Genomic DNA, 17,060 nt, shown 5'->3' with positions numbered 1-17,060 from the left:
GTTGGGGAGGTCTACTAGGGTTATATAGCTGGGATATTCCAGTGGCTGTCCCTAATGTGGGTCTCCCTGGAAGAGACTTAGCGTAATACATCTCTGTGGTGTGAAGCAGGGTAGCTAATAACCACAGTATTGTCCTAGAGGGCACATACTGATAATCACTGTGCTAGCCTAGCGGGCACAAGCTAATAATCACAGTACTATTCTATAGTGGTGCTTTCTAGATGTGAATTGGGTCAATGTGTGCTAATCTCTAAGGGTAGTGCTCAGTCTAACAATCAATCACAGTATTATTCTGAGGCGCAAGCTAATAACCACAGTACTCTCCTAGAGGGCACAAGCTAATAATCACAGTGCTATCCTAGAGGACACAAGCTAATAATCGCATTGCTATCCTAGAAGGCACAAGCTAATAATCACAGTACTATCCTAGAGGGCATATGCTAATAATAATATAATATAGCACACAGGGCCGTAGCCTCAGGCGCGGGAACGCCCCGCCCTCCGACGCCTTACCTTTTTCCGCACGGAAGGTGTCAGACCTGGCAGCCAGCTCTGAGACTTTTTTTAGCTTCCCGCATGCTCACCTTTTGTTATTCAATTCTTATTTCACTTCCCTTCGGTACATCGCCTCCCAGGCACATGTCAGTCGCAGGAGGATTCGCGAGAATTGCCTCTTGCGTCCGCTCGTTTCCAGCCACGGACCCCCATGCACTCTCTTGTATGTTGGAGCCCCAACCACCGCTGGGACTCATGTGCGGCCTGCAGCGCCCTCTGTCACAGGGCATTGAAGTATCGTCTGTCGCGGTGGAGGGAGATCTTCTTTCTTCTCCTCCACCACACCTTTAGGACTTTGTTCTGGGATCTCTGTTCAGCACGGCTCCACAGCACAGTGACTCCTTCCCTGGGGTTCCCATGGATCAGGGTTCCTCACATTCATGTTCTGGCAGGCCTGAGGCCTCTAAGACTACCAGCTCCCAAGCCCAGGGGCTCTTCTGGGTGTTCCAGGGACAGATCTGAGGCCTCCCAAGCTAGGCTACTGGCTCCCAGGCCGGGGGGCTGAGGGGCCCTACCAGGCTGTCCACGGAAGGACGATAAAGCTCGTCCACTAATTGTACTGCAAGGGGTTAAGAATCGTCGAGTGCCACCTCCAAGAGTCGTTCATCAGCTAGGTCCAGCACGGCTACCGACACAGGTGCCGAGGGAACCCAGCCTACCGGAGCTCGCTCCGAGGCAGTCACCCAGGGCATTTTGACTATCTGCCGCCCGGGTAGTCTGGTAGGTACCAGAGGGATCTTGGAACTCCCCGCCTCTGCTTCGGTTGCAAGACCCAAGCTGTATCCTCTTGTGTCAAAGACCTCTTCTAGCACAGAGCCTTCATTCCCTCCCTGCCATGGCATGGTGCAAGGCTTCAAAATGGATTCCCCTCAGCCTGTGAAAAAAAGGGGTAGGGAGTTGATGACGACAGTGACGCTGATGCCCTGGACGATGAGCCCTCAGCATCAGTTAAGGCCTTTCATGACTGCCTTCAGGGCCTGGCAGAGTTCTTGGGGGTCCCTCTTACTGAGGAAGCCCCTCAGGAGTGGAGGGTTCTCGCAGAGGTCTTGGGGGAGCGCACCATGGTCCGGCATTCCCCTCCAGAGGGATGTGCTGCAGGTAAATTGGGAGATCTGGGAGAAGCACAGGGCCAACGCCCAGATGAACAAGAAGTCAAGAAGTTGGGCAGCAGGTTCAGGCTGACGGACGGGGAACCAATCCTCCTTGCCTCCCACCCGCAGCCCCATACCTACGTGGTGGCCGCAGCCTCTCTTTATTCTAAACCATAGTCTTCACTGTCTTCTGTTAGGGAGAATTCTCTGTTTAGGCTGAATTTCCTAACCTAGTGAGTCCCCCAGCAGCTTTGCTGGATTTCTGGAGTTTGTTTTTTTCTCCTGCCAAGAGTGAGTCTCTTTTCTTCACACTCTTGGACATGATTTGAGGGGTTCCTTTGACTGTTAATGTGTTTATGGGCTATGGGGTCTTTTTACTCCATAGGGTCTCATGTATTTTTACTATGTGTGTTACACAGCACCCTCAGTGCAGTGACACAGGGGTGTCATAGTGACACCCCACCATAGACTCCATACCCTGGGACTGACTACTGTCTCCCAGGGCATGTAAAGTCACCATTGGCTTTACTAGTCCCAAATTATGAACAGAAACCAGTACAAACCATCATATTGTGGACGTACTGGTCGGGGCAATTCGATTGCCCCAGGTTCTGTTAGTCGAGAGGGCACGTCTCCGTCCCCCGATCGAGTTTTGGCTGGTGGCAGTGGATACTACTTTTTATATTCGACCGCGAATATATCCCTATGGGATTTTTCCCATTGTTCGAGGCTACCAACTTTAATTATTTAATTCTCAAAGCCTCGAACATACCGCCGGTTTATTTATTTAATATGAATTCGCCGGTTGGTATTTTTTGCCAGAACTCGATTCTAAAATGGCGTTTGTTCTCTTCTGTGACTCCAACCCAAGTCGAGCCCTTTGTTCCACATTTTGGCGGGCTTCTCCACAGAAGCCTCCAAAAGTGGTGCCACTCTGTCTGGGTACCACAGGGGGTGTGGTAGGGGGTTTCGGCACCCTGGACTGAGTTACCTTGGTAACTCAAGTCGCACTCTTGTGTGATTGGCCCAAGTGGTGAGCCGGCCGGCTCACCACTTAGCATGTTTGATTGACAGCTAGGCTAAGTGAATGGGGGTGTGCTGCATAAAAGCAGGGCTTTTGGGACTGGAACTTTAGAAGTCGCCACAGGACCTGAAAATCCGACGAGGGAGAAGCTGAGCCGACCTGCTACGACGACCCCACTGGTGGAGCCCTGCGGAACCGACTCACCACTTCCCGACGACAGAAGATCTCCCGGCTGGAGAGTCTTCTTCCCCTGACTGGTGGGCACAACCAGTTTACCTTCTTTTTCTCGCATCCCAGGACGTCTTGTGGTCGAATTGCCCGAGCCAAGCACCCCGGCAACCGGATAGCCACTTACCACTGGATCGCGAACAAAAGGACCGCTCCTTTTAACTGAGAACTCCACGGCTGGTTTCTTCCCTGGCAGTGCAACGGACTCCTGCTTTCCTCCCCGACGAGATACTCTCTTCCTCGGACGAAGCACCGACTTGCACCCGCTGCCAGGAACAACTGCCCCCGCTAGAGTATTCTCACCACTTTAAGGTACCGTGTCCGCCAGGCCTCCCTTTCCAAAGATTGCTACAATGTAATAATAATCCCTTAACCTTCTGGACTGGGCTGGCTGCCTTGACCCTCTAACTGGTCCCTTTCTTTTGGTCCAACTTCTTTCTGAACCTTTTCGAGACTCTAGTGCACTTTTTAACCGTGTGACCTTGGACACATTTCGTTCTGATCCTCTTAAAGTGGATCCGGCTTTCTGAACTCTAACTTCACGGTTTGATTCTGCTTTCCTCTCTTGCTGTGGTTTTTTGAAAGTGTTGGGATCTGTTTCAATTTATGCTCTGCCTTTCTCTCCCTTTTAAACCGAATTATTAGAGTGCCATCTGCGTTAAGCGCTCACCGCTGTCTGAAAATAAGTGGGGCTTTACTTAAGACTTGTCTAATATTCTTTTAAGGGAGTGTATATCTTTTCGTGACTGTGTTTTTGAACTGCTTGATATTAGTGCCAGTGTGTTTTATTAGATGTGGTTTTAAATAAATAATTATATCTCTTTTACACCAAGGTCTGGTCAGTGTTTGCTTGTTCTACTGTGTTCTTTTGACCCATTGTAAATACTCTGTATACTGCCTAACTCTTCTTGAGGGAAGTCTGACTGCTCAGCCACAGCTACCAAGTGAATCTGTGTGGTACAGACTGCTACCAAGTGGGTTTACTGCCAAACACCTGTAGTCTTAAATCTTTTGCAGTGGTCCCAGAGGGAACTGCATAGGTTTCTGCCTAACATCTTCCTCCAAAGGAGCCACCTCCAGTTGCGTCTCCAAGGAGGACAAGGTCCTTCAGTCCTTGGGAAAGCGCTGATACTCCATCTCAGAACTGCATCTTTGGCAGGCCAACGCAGACTCTATCTTGGCTGCAGCTAACAAGAAGCTGTGGCAGGAGCTTAGTGAATTTCTGCCCAACCTTCATTCTGACAAACCAGCCTCCTTCAAGGCCGGGCTGGCAGATGCCCGGGCCATTGCGCAGGACCTCATGGAGTCTTCGGCCTCCCACATCGACACAACCAGCAGAGGGCTGTGCCTTGGGGCCGGACGGCCTGGATGCACTCCACAAAGTTTTCGTCTGACGTGCAGGAGCAGATTTTAGATATGCCCTTCGAGGGTGCGGACCTTTTTTCATCTGTCCACCGATGACGAATAAGAAAACATCCACTTAAACTGCCAAGTCCTTGGCCATCCTGACATAGCCAGGTCAGAAATCCTTCCCTCAATCTCAGGGTATGACTGAGTTCAAACCCTGAACATTATTCAGCATCGAGGAGTACAGAGACTGGTATGCGGAGCCCTGACAGGTCGCCCAGCGACGGTAGAAGGAAGCAGTAGAGGATGTTGCACAGGTTTCTCCACACCCCTCCTCCCACTCCAACCCCCCCCCCCCAATCTCCAAATTCACTGTCCCCGCCTCTAGTGATGTCAGGGGTCGTAGAACAGAGCTTGCCTGTGGGGGGCCGTTTGGCTCTATTCCAGGACACCTGGGAGCGTATTTTCAGCAACCCATGGCTCCTATCTGTACTCTCCGCAGGCTTCAGTCCCCCTCTTCCTTTGTCTCTAGCATCCTCTCCTCCTCTTGGTCAGATCAGGTCCCTGGCTCTTTTACAGGAGATCCTGTCTCGATTGGAGATGCAGGCAATAGAACTGGTTCCTCTTGCAGAGAGGGGGTTCTGTTTCTGTTCCAGGATATTTGCAGTACCCAAGAACAACCAGTCCGGCCTGAGGGTAGTCCTGGACCTGTCCTTTTTAAACCTGCCTTTACCATTGGAATGCTTCATGGTGATTACCCCTGTGCGCATAGCTGAGTCTGTGTGCCGGGGACTGGATGTGTTCCCTGGACCTCAAAATTTCATACCTGCATGTACCCATATATCAACCACATCAGAAGTTTCTGCAGTTCACCATTATGTCGTGCCACTTTCAGTACAAAGTGCTGCCCTTTGGCCTGAACTCAGCCCCTCGTGTCTTCACGAAGTTGATGAATGCCGTGGCGGGCCTTCTCCGCTTGGTAAGTCTAGCACCTATACCCTTATTTGGACGACTGACTGGTGAGGGCGGCATCACCCAAAGCAGTGGTGCAATCCTGCCAGAGATTGGCGAATACCCTTCATCAGCTGGGGCTTTCCCTCAACCTGAGGAAATCTGAGTTATGTCCTTCTCAGGATCTGGTCTTCCAAGCGGCGTGCTGGAACACTACTGTTCAGCGGGTGCACCCCACACCCGAGAGGCTAATGTTCCTCCGCAAGGCGGTGGGACACTTTCTGGCCAACTTGACCACCTCGGCATGGTGGTTCCAGCACATCCTGGGCTTGATGGCCTCCTGTGTGCTGACTGTACAGCACGCCCGTCTCAAGATAAGGTGCCTCCAGCTCCACCTGGTGGGCAAGTGGGATCAGGAGACAGGGTCTCAGTCAGACAGGATCCCTATTCCACCGCTCCTTTTGCCAGGTCTTTGCTGGTGGCTGATGGATGTCAATGTTTCAGTGGGAGCCCCCTTCACCCAGCAGCAGCCTTCCTTGGTTGTGATGACTGACTCCTCTCTTTCTGGCTGGAGGGCTATGCGAATCATGGAGCATGGTCCAGGGCGGAAGCCCTCCTACATATCAATCTGCTCAAGCTCCGGGCAGTGGGCCTGGCCCTCAAGGCGTTGTTTCCCCTAATCAGGGACAAGTCGGTTCTGGCCAGGATGGACAATTCTACCACAAGGTTTGAACAAGCAGTGTGGCTCCCACTCCCACCCACCCCCCTCCCATGCATGGAGGCAGTTTTGATCTGGGAATGGGCCCTTACTGAGAGGATTTGGATTTCAGCAGTCCACCTGCAGGGGGACAGCAATACGGAAGTGTATCAGCTGAGTCGCTTGGGGTTTCACACCTACGAGTGGAAGTTGCAGAACGACTCCTTGTTCCCCTTGTTCCAACTTTGGGGATTCACGGTCCTGGAATTGTGTGCTTCTCTTCTGAATGGCAAGTGCCCCCAGTTTGCCTCATGGGCAAGTCTGGGATCACTGGGAGACGCCTTCCAGTACTGTTGGCACGGCCGAATGTGTTACCCGTTGCCGCCCACACCTCTGCTCAAGCGGACCCTATGCAAAATCCAGGCTTCTGTGGGCTGCAGTCTCATCCTGGTTTCCCCCTACTGGCCTTCGAGACCATGGTTTTAGGATATGCTGCAGTTGTGCTCCCAGGGTCCCATCCATCTTCCGATCCCCAGCAGGGGCTTCCTGACGCAGCAGGGGGGGCAGATCAGTGGAGCAATCGGCCCCTGTCAAACTGGACTGGCGGCCTGGCTTCTGATCAGCTGAGGCTTCAGCATGCTCAATTTTCAATTGACAACTGGGACGTCATTCAGAAGGCCCTCGACTCGGTCCCAGTATAGAAGCAAAGGACTAGGTTCTGTCATTGGGTTCACGACAAGGGTCTGGCCCGTCTCCTGTCCTCTGGATGACGTTCTGACTTTTTCAGCGCACTTGGCTCATTCCATTCAGTATCCAGTGGATACTTGCTGCGCATGTTTGGTGGCTATTGGGGCTTTTAAGAATTCTGCTAATCATTTTTTTTCAGCATCCAACCCGGTGGTAAAGGCACACCTTAAGGGGTTGTCTAGGCTTTTTCCTTCGGTGCATAGGCCGCACCTGGTCTGGGACCTCAATGTGGTTCTTGGAGCTTTGCAACACCAGCCTTTTGAGCAGATGTGGACATCCGCTTGGTGACACTGAAGACTGTTTTATTGCTGGCTCTCACCTCTGCACGCAGGGTTAGTGAGCTTCAGGCGTTGTCTTCAGGCGAGCCCGTCGCCACATTTCACAACAACAAGGTCATCTTGTGCACTCAAGCTAATTTCTTGCCCAAGGTGGTCACTCCATTCCATCTGAATAAAAAGATCTGCCTGCCGGTGTTCTTCCTGAACCCACAGTCAGAGGCATAGAGGGCCGTACATTGCTTGGACCTCAAGAGGATCCTAAAGTTTTATTTCTTTCGGATGAAATCCCTCAGGAAATCCGAGCCATTGTTTGTGACTTTTGGGGGCTTCTCCCCCAGCTCTCAGGCTTCCATCGCCCGTTGGATGGTCCAGGCTATTTCTGAGGCCTACATGGCAATGAGCAAACCGGTTCCTGAGTGGATTCATGCCCATGCGGTCAGAGCTAATGCCATGGCCTTCGCGTTTCAGAGGCATACCTCTTGGAATGTCATCAGCAAGGCGTTTACTTGAGCCACTCCGTCGGCCTTCAGTAAACTCTATTCGCTGGACTCCAGCTTCAGGTGCGATGCAGAGTTTGGTCAGGCGGTTCTGAAAAACCTTTTTGCTTTATCATAGATATGAGGCAGGTTGTCACAGCTCCACCCTATGTGCTTGTTAGGTGGAATCACCCACATTGTTGGAGGAAAGGGGATTAGTAATTAAAGTACTCACTGGAGTGACTAGAGTACTCATTGTCCATAGTCCCCTTTACTCCATACGTGCCTCCCACCTTCCCATGCTAGTATGCCAATGGCTTATAGGTAATATGACTAGCCAAGTATCTAAGCGTCCAATGTTTTCAAAGGGGACTGAGGGGAGGTGCCGCAGGGCGGGGCCTCGGCGGGGCGCTATACTAAGTTTAAAGGGGAAGCTCATTTTTTCACTGCCAAAGGTTCCGGTGCCGTCCCCATGGTGGGGGACGCCCACAAAGATGGAGGAAAGGGGACTATGGACTATGGACTATGAATACTCTAGTCACTACAGTGAGTAACTTTAATTTCTCCCAAGCTGGAGTCCACCCAACATGTATAAATAACTCTCCACATGATAGGTTAAATAACCTCAATTCCATGGAGTCATCATTATTCATAATCAGTCCCTTTATAGCCAACAAGGGGCAAATATGCTCTTTCCTTGGTTTTATACATAATGAGCCTTGCCGTATTTGTACCAATGCATTAATAGAATTGATTCCTAATTCCAATTGTAAAGCCCGTACACGGACGCACTAGGCCAATCACAGTATCCTTCCCTCCAAAATGTTAAGCCAATCCATCTTTATCTGGCGCAGTACTTCAAGGCCGTATGTTACAGCCGTTACAATGCGCTGTGTGAAGGCATCACGAATGAGACACAGACAACAGATTCAAGTTTGATCCACAAACTTTTATTAACTAAAAAGGTAGGATGGAATAAGGTTTAACTTGCCCTATGCTAAGGTGGTAGGATTTCCCTACCTTGGGAAAACTACGGATAGTCTGTGTCAGGAAGTCCAAAGCAAATATCTGTCTGTGTCCAAAACCTATACTTGCCTTCCCATCTAAATGTAAACAATGTGTATGGATGGCAGCATCAAAATAAATAGTGTACAAATAAGAGTTCAGAGCTTCTTCCAGCTCTTGGCTTGAACCAGCTTTCCCTTCCCCAAGTTCAGGATAGTTCACAAGGCATAGGGGTTCCCTTCCCTAAAAGTTCAAATTTTTCAGCTTTCCAAAACAACACAATCCCTTTGGACACTTCCCCATGAAAATGATATGGTTAACTTCACCAGTTCACATATGTAGTTCAGTTCCCTGACTTCAAATTGCATAAATGTTATTTTTGCAATTCAAACACAAGCGTCTTCGTGGGTGCTTGCAGTGGCTTTTCCATGTAGGGGTGCACTCGGTCTAGGCGCAGTTGTCGGACCACACAGTCCACCCATTACAAGTCACGCAACCGACACACCTTACTTGCTTCTTTTCCATCAACATATTGCCACTGCTTCAGCTTGACAGTGTTACTTGATTTGTTCACATTTATCACACCCTCTTGACACTGTATAAGAACTTGGTTGGCCACCATGTACTGTGTTGCACTTTATTTTCTCCTGGCTCTTGCCAATGCTTGTTGTCTCATCTCATATAGTTTCTTGAATTCTCTTGGCGCTTGCCAATGCTTATTCACCAATATTTCCTTTGGCTCTAGCCAGTGCTTGTTTTCTCATGTTATACAGTTCCTTATATCAGGAAGTTTCCCAAACTTTCTTTCACCCATATCGGTATTCAAAAGTGCTAAACTTGCTTTCACTCAAATCGGTTCGCAGAAATACTTGCTTTCATTCACAAAGTGTTTATCGCTATATTTGCATGCTTGCCTGCCATGCTCTCTCCACCCCTCTACCCACCCCCTGCTTGCACGACTAACGGGTCAGAGTTTACGGCTTGCCTATGAGGTCTCCTACCACCATGAGCTCTTTCCCATGTGGCGCCTTGCTTAGTCACCCAGCGGCTCTCCGTGGGATCGCTTACCCAGCGATGCTTCTCCTGCAGCTCGGAATTCCTATGGCCGCTTTGCTGGGTCACACCAGTTTCTCTCTCGCGGTCCGCTAGCGGCCTCCAGCATCCTTCAGCTTTGCTTCCCGTTACATACACTCTACATCTTCCAAAGGGTCTCGAGCAATCCGCTTGCCACGCCGCTTCTCCAGAGAGGTCTGCTTTTGTCCAGCAGTTCGTAGCCATGCTTCCACAGCTGACTCTATTTCCACAATACTTCCTGCTTTTAATGTTCTGCCATCATGATTGGTCCAAAAAGGGCTAGACGGCTCACTGTTGAAACCGTAGTCCTGCATTACTCTTGCTGGCCTACTCCTTGTGTGTGTGTGTCTGTCTGTATTTCTTCCTCGTCCCAGTACCGAACTATTGTTTCTTAGGGTATGTTTTAAGGGAAGAACGGGGAAAGGGTTGACAATAGCCTATAAATGCTTGAGGGACAGAGGACTCATTATGAAAGGCAAATGGGAATTCCATGTCTCACCTAAGGACTTCTTCTCCACCGAGGTGATCCTCCCTCGCATATCCACCTCCAGGGTCAGGATCCAAGAGCGATGGCCTTTCCCTGGCCACCCGAGAGGAGGATACATGGGGAAAAGAAGTGATGATACCCTAGGTTCCACACAACTGCATGTGTATAGTATTTATGCCAGTGAGGCTAAATCCAGCCGTGTGAGCGGTACATTTCTTTATGATGGTAAGCGCCTCTGCTTTAGAACGTTTATCTCTCTGCATTGTCTTGCAATATTTACAGATAATACTTTTGAGTTGTCTTTGAAAAATTAAGATTGGATGACCAAAAGCCTAGCTGAAGAGGAACCCAACATCTTATCTAAAAAAAACCTTTTTCTTTAGTGATTGTCTTACCTTCGATAAGATGTTCTAGAAACTGAAAGACATTGCACCATAAATGGCGTATTGAGCTGCATTAAGAGTAATATGTTTACATGCCTGTCTTTTTTCTAAATAACAACTGTTACTTTGTTGTTCCAGGCTATGGGAGATAGCTTGCTGTTGTCCTCTGTTTTCCAGTTCTCTCGGAAGATTAGACAGGCCATAGACAAAACAGCTGGTAAAATCAGGTAAGAACTTGAGTTTATATCAGTTATCAAATATAAATGTCCAGCCATCCAGATTTCTCTTTATGCAATAGCTGGGTATCGGCAAATCTAACTTTTAACACTGTTAGAGTTGCATACACTAGAGGGAGAACAGCGATGAGAAACTGCTAGAAAGTGTCATTTATACCCAAGAAGCAGTTTCTGGGTAGTATGCTTTAATTTATTACTTTATCTCAAATATATTTCTCACAGACTTGGGGATATGATATGATGGGTTATTTATAAGGCATTCGGCTTAACTGAGCTCATTGGTGGTAAATCAAAAGAGCACACACAAAGAAATGTTCCTCTCCTCCTTAGGCTCCTCCTGTCTGGCAGGAAAACATAACCCATCACTCTTTGGCATATGGGTTTTCAGTGCCCTGCACTACTTCTTAGCTAATGTTGCTTGCTTACCTTTTATTGATATGGTCTGGTTGTCACAATTATTCTTTCGCAAACCCAGCACCAATGTCTTGGTCGCCTAATTGTGGCCAGGCATCAGACACTTTGACACCCTTCAGCCCTTGGGCTTATCAGACTCAACCCTTAGTAGGCTGCCTGTGACCTCTTTGAATTCTACTCCTGCAACAAGCTAGCACTTCGTCCAGGAGCTCGAGTCCCTACCAGCCCTTTCTTTTGCCACCTCACCCCTTTTTCCTTCTTGTTTCCCACTCTGACTTTCATTTCTTTTCTCTCTTACTCCTTTTTTTCTCCCATCTTCCTTGATGTTTCACCTCATTCTAGTAGTCTCCTCAGCCACTCCCCTTTCCATTTCTTCTTCTCCTCCTCTCTTGATGGGCATCTCTCCTCCCACTCTCCCCATTCTCCTACTGCACTTTGTCTTTCACCTCCTTCAGCTCGTCATTATTACTTTCTTCCTTTGCCCTGCTTTATCCTTTTCCCTTTCTGTTGTTTTAGCCTTCTCCACCTTCCTTCGTCTTTCGTCCTGCTTTCACCTCCTCCACTAATTCCCTTAAGTCTTCTCCCTTCCAGCTGCTCTGTTCTGTTACTTTAAACCTCCTCCTGTGATTGACTTTCCCCCTCCCTCGACACTCCGGTAGGCATTATCCCTCACCTCACGCTTCCGACTCTGTACACTTTGTGTGGCTTACTAGCATGGCTGCTTACTGTTTGGTTGATTTTTATGTGGGTATATGCAGGGAGGGAGCCCTGTGGCTGGGGTCACTTGCTTGGGGACTACAAACTACTTGGCTACAATGACTAGGTGTGCGGTGCGTGGGGCTCTGCTGTCCAAGCTTTTTTCTATCCGGGCCACCATCTTCGATTTCCTTTATGATTTGTCTCATAAATTGCAGGTCCCGAAGTTCCCCAAAGGTTATAACAAAGTCTTTTTTCTTTGTTTGGGTGCTCACTAACAGCAGTGTTACAAATTCACCCAACCATTTGTTCTATATGGCTGCCTCTGTTGAAACCAGTCTCCAATTTGGTTGTACCAGGCTCCATAGTACAACTGCAGGAGCGGGTATGTTGCGGGTGATGTTCTTTAACATAATCACTGTTTTCTGTAGCATTTACAGCAAATACCTTTGATATTGGAAGCAGCCCAATCCTTCTAGTGAGCTCATGTTGATCAGGGCTGGGAACTTCTTATTTTGGGCAAACATCCAACCCTTCAGGAGATAGAAAAGAGGAATCTCATTCTAGAAGGCAGTGGGTTCTCTGAATTTCTGAAGGTCTAACAGAGAAGGCACGGGGTCCTGGGGGAACCTCCATATACCTCCCCTGGGGCCTACTTTGTGTAATGTGTGGTGGTCCCCATCCCCCTTTGTTATTCTCAGGGTATACCTCACTTTTGCCAAATGGCAACTCTCCCAGATGGGAAGCATGGGTAAAGTATATAAAAGGGGAGTAGGAGCTGGAAGGAGAAGTTGCGGGAGTCTCCCTCTGCTTTCTGTGGTACAAAAAGAGGTAAAAACTCCAAATAAATCTTCAAAGCCTAATCTATTCATTCTCGGTTCTATTCTGCAGCTGAAGACATGGAGCATTGTCATTTTTTCCAGTACGCAGATATAGCAGTTAAAGACAGTTCATCAAATGGCATTTTCGTAGCAAAATATTATTTCTGTAGCACCCTGATCTCAGAAAAAAATAAGCTTTTAGGTAAGAGTCACAGGAATGCACCTGAAAGAACTGGGCCACTTGATGATTTGCTAACCACTAACTATATTTCTCCAGCATGGGGTCTGGCATGGATTCACATGCTCATGAATATTCCCCGTCGTCAGGCTGGGAATCCTCGGTAAAGAAAAAACCAGTATCAGTTTCGTTTCTGATCTGTCTTTCGTAGTAATAACCAATCACTGGTCTCTGCGTCATACTGACCACAGCCAATGACTGCCCTCTACCTAAGCACCGCCTCTGGCAGCCATCTTCAGATTTTTACCGCACGTTCATGTGTTGGGATCCTCGTGCTATTGCTCTCGAGCGTTAGTGCTATTTTTTCGCGCTTTTTACAAAAAACTTCGATTCTTTCGGTCAAAAGAGCCTCAAGCTCCACCGATCCTACATCCGATCAACGGGGACCCGTGTCGGATTCATCTGTGCCCCTCAAGGGTGAAGATTTCGTCGAGCTACACTTCGGAGGACTCCAGAAGCTTCTCAGGCCCGGTCTCGGAGATGGCCCAGGAGAAGGGAAGCTCGACGCCCGGAAAGCTGTTCAGGGTCTGCCCTGGATGCCAGCTGCAGAACGTCTTCAAGGAGGACGAACACTCTTTCTGCCTTTACTGCCTTCATGAGGACAAGACGCACGTGGAGAAGGACTGTGCGTTTTGCGGCAACATGTCGGAACGGACCATGAAGGACCGCCATCAACGTCTCGCCAACTGGCTGGAGGGTAAGAGCCCGTCTGGCGAGAAGAAGAAGAAATCCGAGCGGTCTTCTAAGACCTTTGAGGGCGCCCCGGCGACGGGGGCCCAACATAAGGCCAAGCACCGCGAGTCCGCTGGCACCGGGAGCGCCGAACGGTCGGGCTCTACGGGCGCCAGGCAGGGCGCACCCTCCCCGGCACCATCAACCACGAGCCAACGCTCTGGGTCGGGTAAGAGGAAGGCCGAGCACCCGGCGAAGCTCCTGGAGAGGCCCCGGTCGAGCTCTAAGGCAGAGGAGGAGCGTGGCAGTGCCCCCTCCCTCAAGGATAAGGCGGTGAGCGCACCTAAGGTGGTGAAGGCCTTGATCCATCCGACCAAGCCCTCTATCGGAACGGTCGCGGCGGCCCTGGCTCAGCCTGTGGTGGCTGCACCAGTGGTGGCGACCTCAGGGCCCAGAATCTCCCTGCCTCCTCGGAGGGAGTCTTCCTTTGTGCCCATCGATAGGACCCCCGTGAAACCCTCCGTGGGGAAGAAGAAGGGGGGGCAGGGCGTCGTCGTAGAGTCGGCCTCAACCTCAGAAGAGGAGCTGATCGAGGTCTTAAGCCACGGCCTAGGCGTGGAAGAAGGCCAGCCCGTCGGAATGGACCCCGACGCAGGTGACGACGACGACATCGTCGAGGATACCGACGGGGCCCCTGCTCGCCTGTCGGATTCCCCTCTGCCAGCGCCGCAAGACAACTCGGCGGCCATTTTGTTGGCCATACAGTCCTTATGCTCCGAGATAAGGACGAGGCTACCGTTACCGACGGAGGAACCTCTCCCGTCGGGGGATCCAGAACCGGGACCTTCTGGTGTTCCCCCTACCAAGAAAAGAAGGATCCATCCACCACCTCCTTTTCAACCGTCGCGCCCCTTCCAGCCCTCCTCCCCGTCCACCCGAGGGGATGATACGGGGACTGACACGGCAGCGACGGGTACGGACGACGAGGCATACGACGAGGATTTTCCGTCGTCGCCTCCCACCAGGGCCTCTCCGCCCGACGAGATCGGATCTTTCCACTCCATGATCTCCAGGGCTTCCGAGCTTTTCCAACTCTGCCCTGAGGAGAAGAAAAAGGAAGGCTTCCTTTATCAGCGGCGCGAGGCCAAGAGGAAGACGGTCCTCGCAGTGCCTCTGTTGGACGACATTTGGGATGAGGGCCTTTCCCTCCTCAAGAACCCTTCCACGACGCCTGCTAGAAGAGACCGGAACGAGAAAAAGTACCGGGTCCCGGACACGGCCCCCCTATGCCTCCGGGCGCAGCCTACCCCGGACTCCGTCGTCTCCGCGGCAGCCAGGAAGAAAGCGGGGGGGGGGTGCGGCCTCCACATCGACTTCCCCGCCGGACGGCGAGGGAAAGAAATTGGATACTATGGGGCGTAGAGTCATCTCGTCGGCAGCGACGACGATTAAAGCGGCCAACGCCTTGGCTATCGTGGCCCGCTACGACAGGGAGCTCTGGTACAAGATGGCTCCCCTGCTGGATTTTCTGCCGGACGACAAGAGGGCGGAGGCCCTTGAGATCCTGCAGGAAGGTGAGGTGGCCTCGGACCACGCCATCACCGTGGCGACGGACATCGCCGACACTGGGTTCCGCCAGCTGGGCAACGGCGTTTGCCTTCGACGTCGTGGATGGCTCAAAGCTACGGACTTCCGGCAGGACGTCCAGACCAGAGTCCTGGACATGCCCTTCGACGGGAACAACCTGTTTGGGAAGACAGTGGACGATTCCCTTCAGGCCATCAAGGCGGATACGGAGACGGCCCGGGCCCTTGGAGTCCTGCAACGACGGACGCCCTTTCAGAGCGGCGGAGGCAAGGGCACCTCCAAAGGTTCCGGCGGCGGTTTCGCTTCCTACGGTCAAGCGGCCCGCTCGTCGTCGCAAGAGGCCTACAGAGGACGAGGCAAGTCTAGCGGACCCCGCCGTCGTCGCCAAGGAGGTCAAGGCGGCAAGGCCGCGTCCAAGCAGGATTGAACCGGCCGTGGGGTCGGGCCCCCACCGAAGCACCCCGGTGGGAGGCCGGCTGGCGGGCTTCGTCAGCGTGTGGGAGTCCATCTCCACCGACCGTTGGGTGCTGGACGCCCTGGCCCGGGGCCACGCGCTCGAGTTTCAAAGAAGGTGCCCGCGCGTCCCCCCCGTGGCCAGGAAAGAACTTCACGTCCCTCAACTTCTCCTGGAGGTAAAGGCGATGCTCAGAAAGGGCGCCATCGAACTCGTCCCAAAGAGGCTTCGGGGCTCCGGAGTCTACTCGAGATACTTCCTCGTGAAGAAGAAGACGGGAGGATGGCGCCCCATCCTAGACCTGCGACGTCTGAACAAGTTCATCAAGGCGCAGAAGTTCCGGATGGTCACCCTCCAGCACGTCCTGGGTCAGCTGGAGGAAGGAGACTTCCTATCGTCGTTGGATTTGGAGGATGCCTACTTCCACATTCCCATCCTAAAGGGGCACCGCAAATTCCTCAGATTCGTGGTCCAAGGGCGTCATTACCAGTTCAAAGCCCTTCCCTTCGGACTACGGTCGGCACCCAGGGTATTCACCAAGTGCCTTGCACCGGTGGCGGCGCAGCTGCGCCGCGAGGGGATTCACGTCTACCCCTACCTGGACGACTGGCTCATCCGCGCCAAGACGAGGAAGCTCGCCGTGGTCCACACGGCAAGGACCGTCCAACTCCTCACGGACCTGGGATTCTCTGTGAACTACGCCAAATCCCACCTGGTGCCCGCGCAAGTCGCACTGTTTCTGGGAGCGAGGCTCGACACAGTGTCCCTTCTGGCCTCCCCGTCGGAGGAGAGGACCAGGACCATCTTGGGCAAGGTGCAACGGATGTTGGTGGCCGACGCGGCCAAAGTGAGGTCCATCAAGTCCCTCCTCGGGATGATGTCTTCCTGCATCTACCTCATTCCCATGTGCAGGCTCCGGATGCGCCCGTTGCAAGAATTCCTGGATGCGCGCTGGATCCAGACGACGGGCAGCTTCGAGGAAAGGATCAAGCTCGACGAGAGTTTCCGACGAGCGATACGGTGGTGGGGCACCCGCGCGCATCTGACGGCGGGCATGGACTTCCAGACCCCAGCCCACCAGGAGACTGTGACCACGGATGCCTCCCTGGAAGGGTGGGGAGCGCACACCGAAAATCTGCACGCAAGGGGACTCTGGCTCCCGACGGAGAAGTCCCTACATATCAACGTCCTGGAGCTCCGTGCAGTGTTTTGGGCCCTCAGGTCCTTCCTTCCGTCCCTCAAGGGCAAGGTGGTGAGGATCTTCACCGACAACACCACCACCATGTTTTACATCAGGAAACAGGGCGGAACCAGGTCCCCAGCGCTGTCCAAGGAGGCGCAGGACCTGTGGCATTGGGCCGTCGCCCAAGGGATTTTTCTGGTGCCGTTTCATCTGGCAGGGATAAAAAACACCATCGCCGACTCACTCAGCAGGGAGCTGCGCTCGTGCCACGAGTGGGAACTACGGCAGGATCTGGTGGATCGCCTCTTCCGACGGTGGGGCACACCCCAGATCGACCTGTTCGCGACGGCGACGAACACCAAGTGCCGGAGGTTCGCCAGCAGGTTTCCCCAGACGAGGAGCATGGGCGATGCTTT

The 17,060-nt window shown here is 51.9% G+C and overlaps 1 protein-coding gene across 8 annotated transcripts in view; it reads left to right on the top strand.

Moving 5' to 3' along the window:
• The window catches only part of CEP170 (centrosomal protein 170), a 1,733,932-nt gene that overhangs the window by 1,599,174 nt on the left and 117,698 nt on the right, over positions 1 to 17,060 (top strand). For all 8 annotated transcript variants that reach the window (XM_069607948.1, XM_069607946.1, XM_069607950.1 and 5 more), the window contains one exon: positions 10,482 to 10,570. In XM_069607948.1, the coding sequence (XP_069464049.1) occupies positions 10,482 to 10,570 (89 nt within the window). The remainder of the gene's footprint in view (positions 1 to 10,481; positions 10,571 to 17,060) is intronic.

Source organism: Ambystoma mexicanum, chromosome 4q (genome assembly GCF_040938575.1).
Source record: "Ambystoma mexicanum isolate Mex_15411 chromosome 4q, UKY_AmexF1_1, whole genome shotgun sequence".
NCBI lineage: Eukaryota > Metazoa > Chordata > Amphibia > Caudata > Ambystomatidae > Ambystoma > Ambystoma mexicanum.
This window is presented reverse-complemented; position numbering and strand designations above follow the sequence as displayed.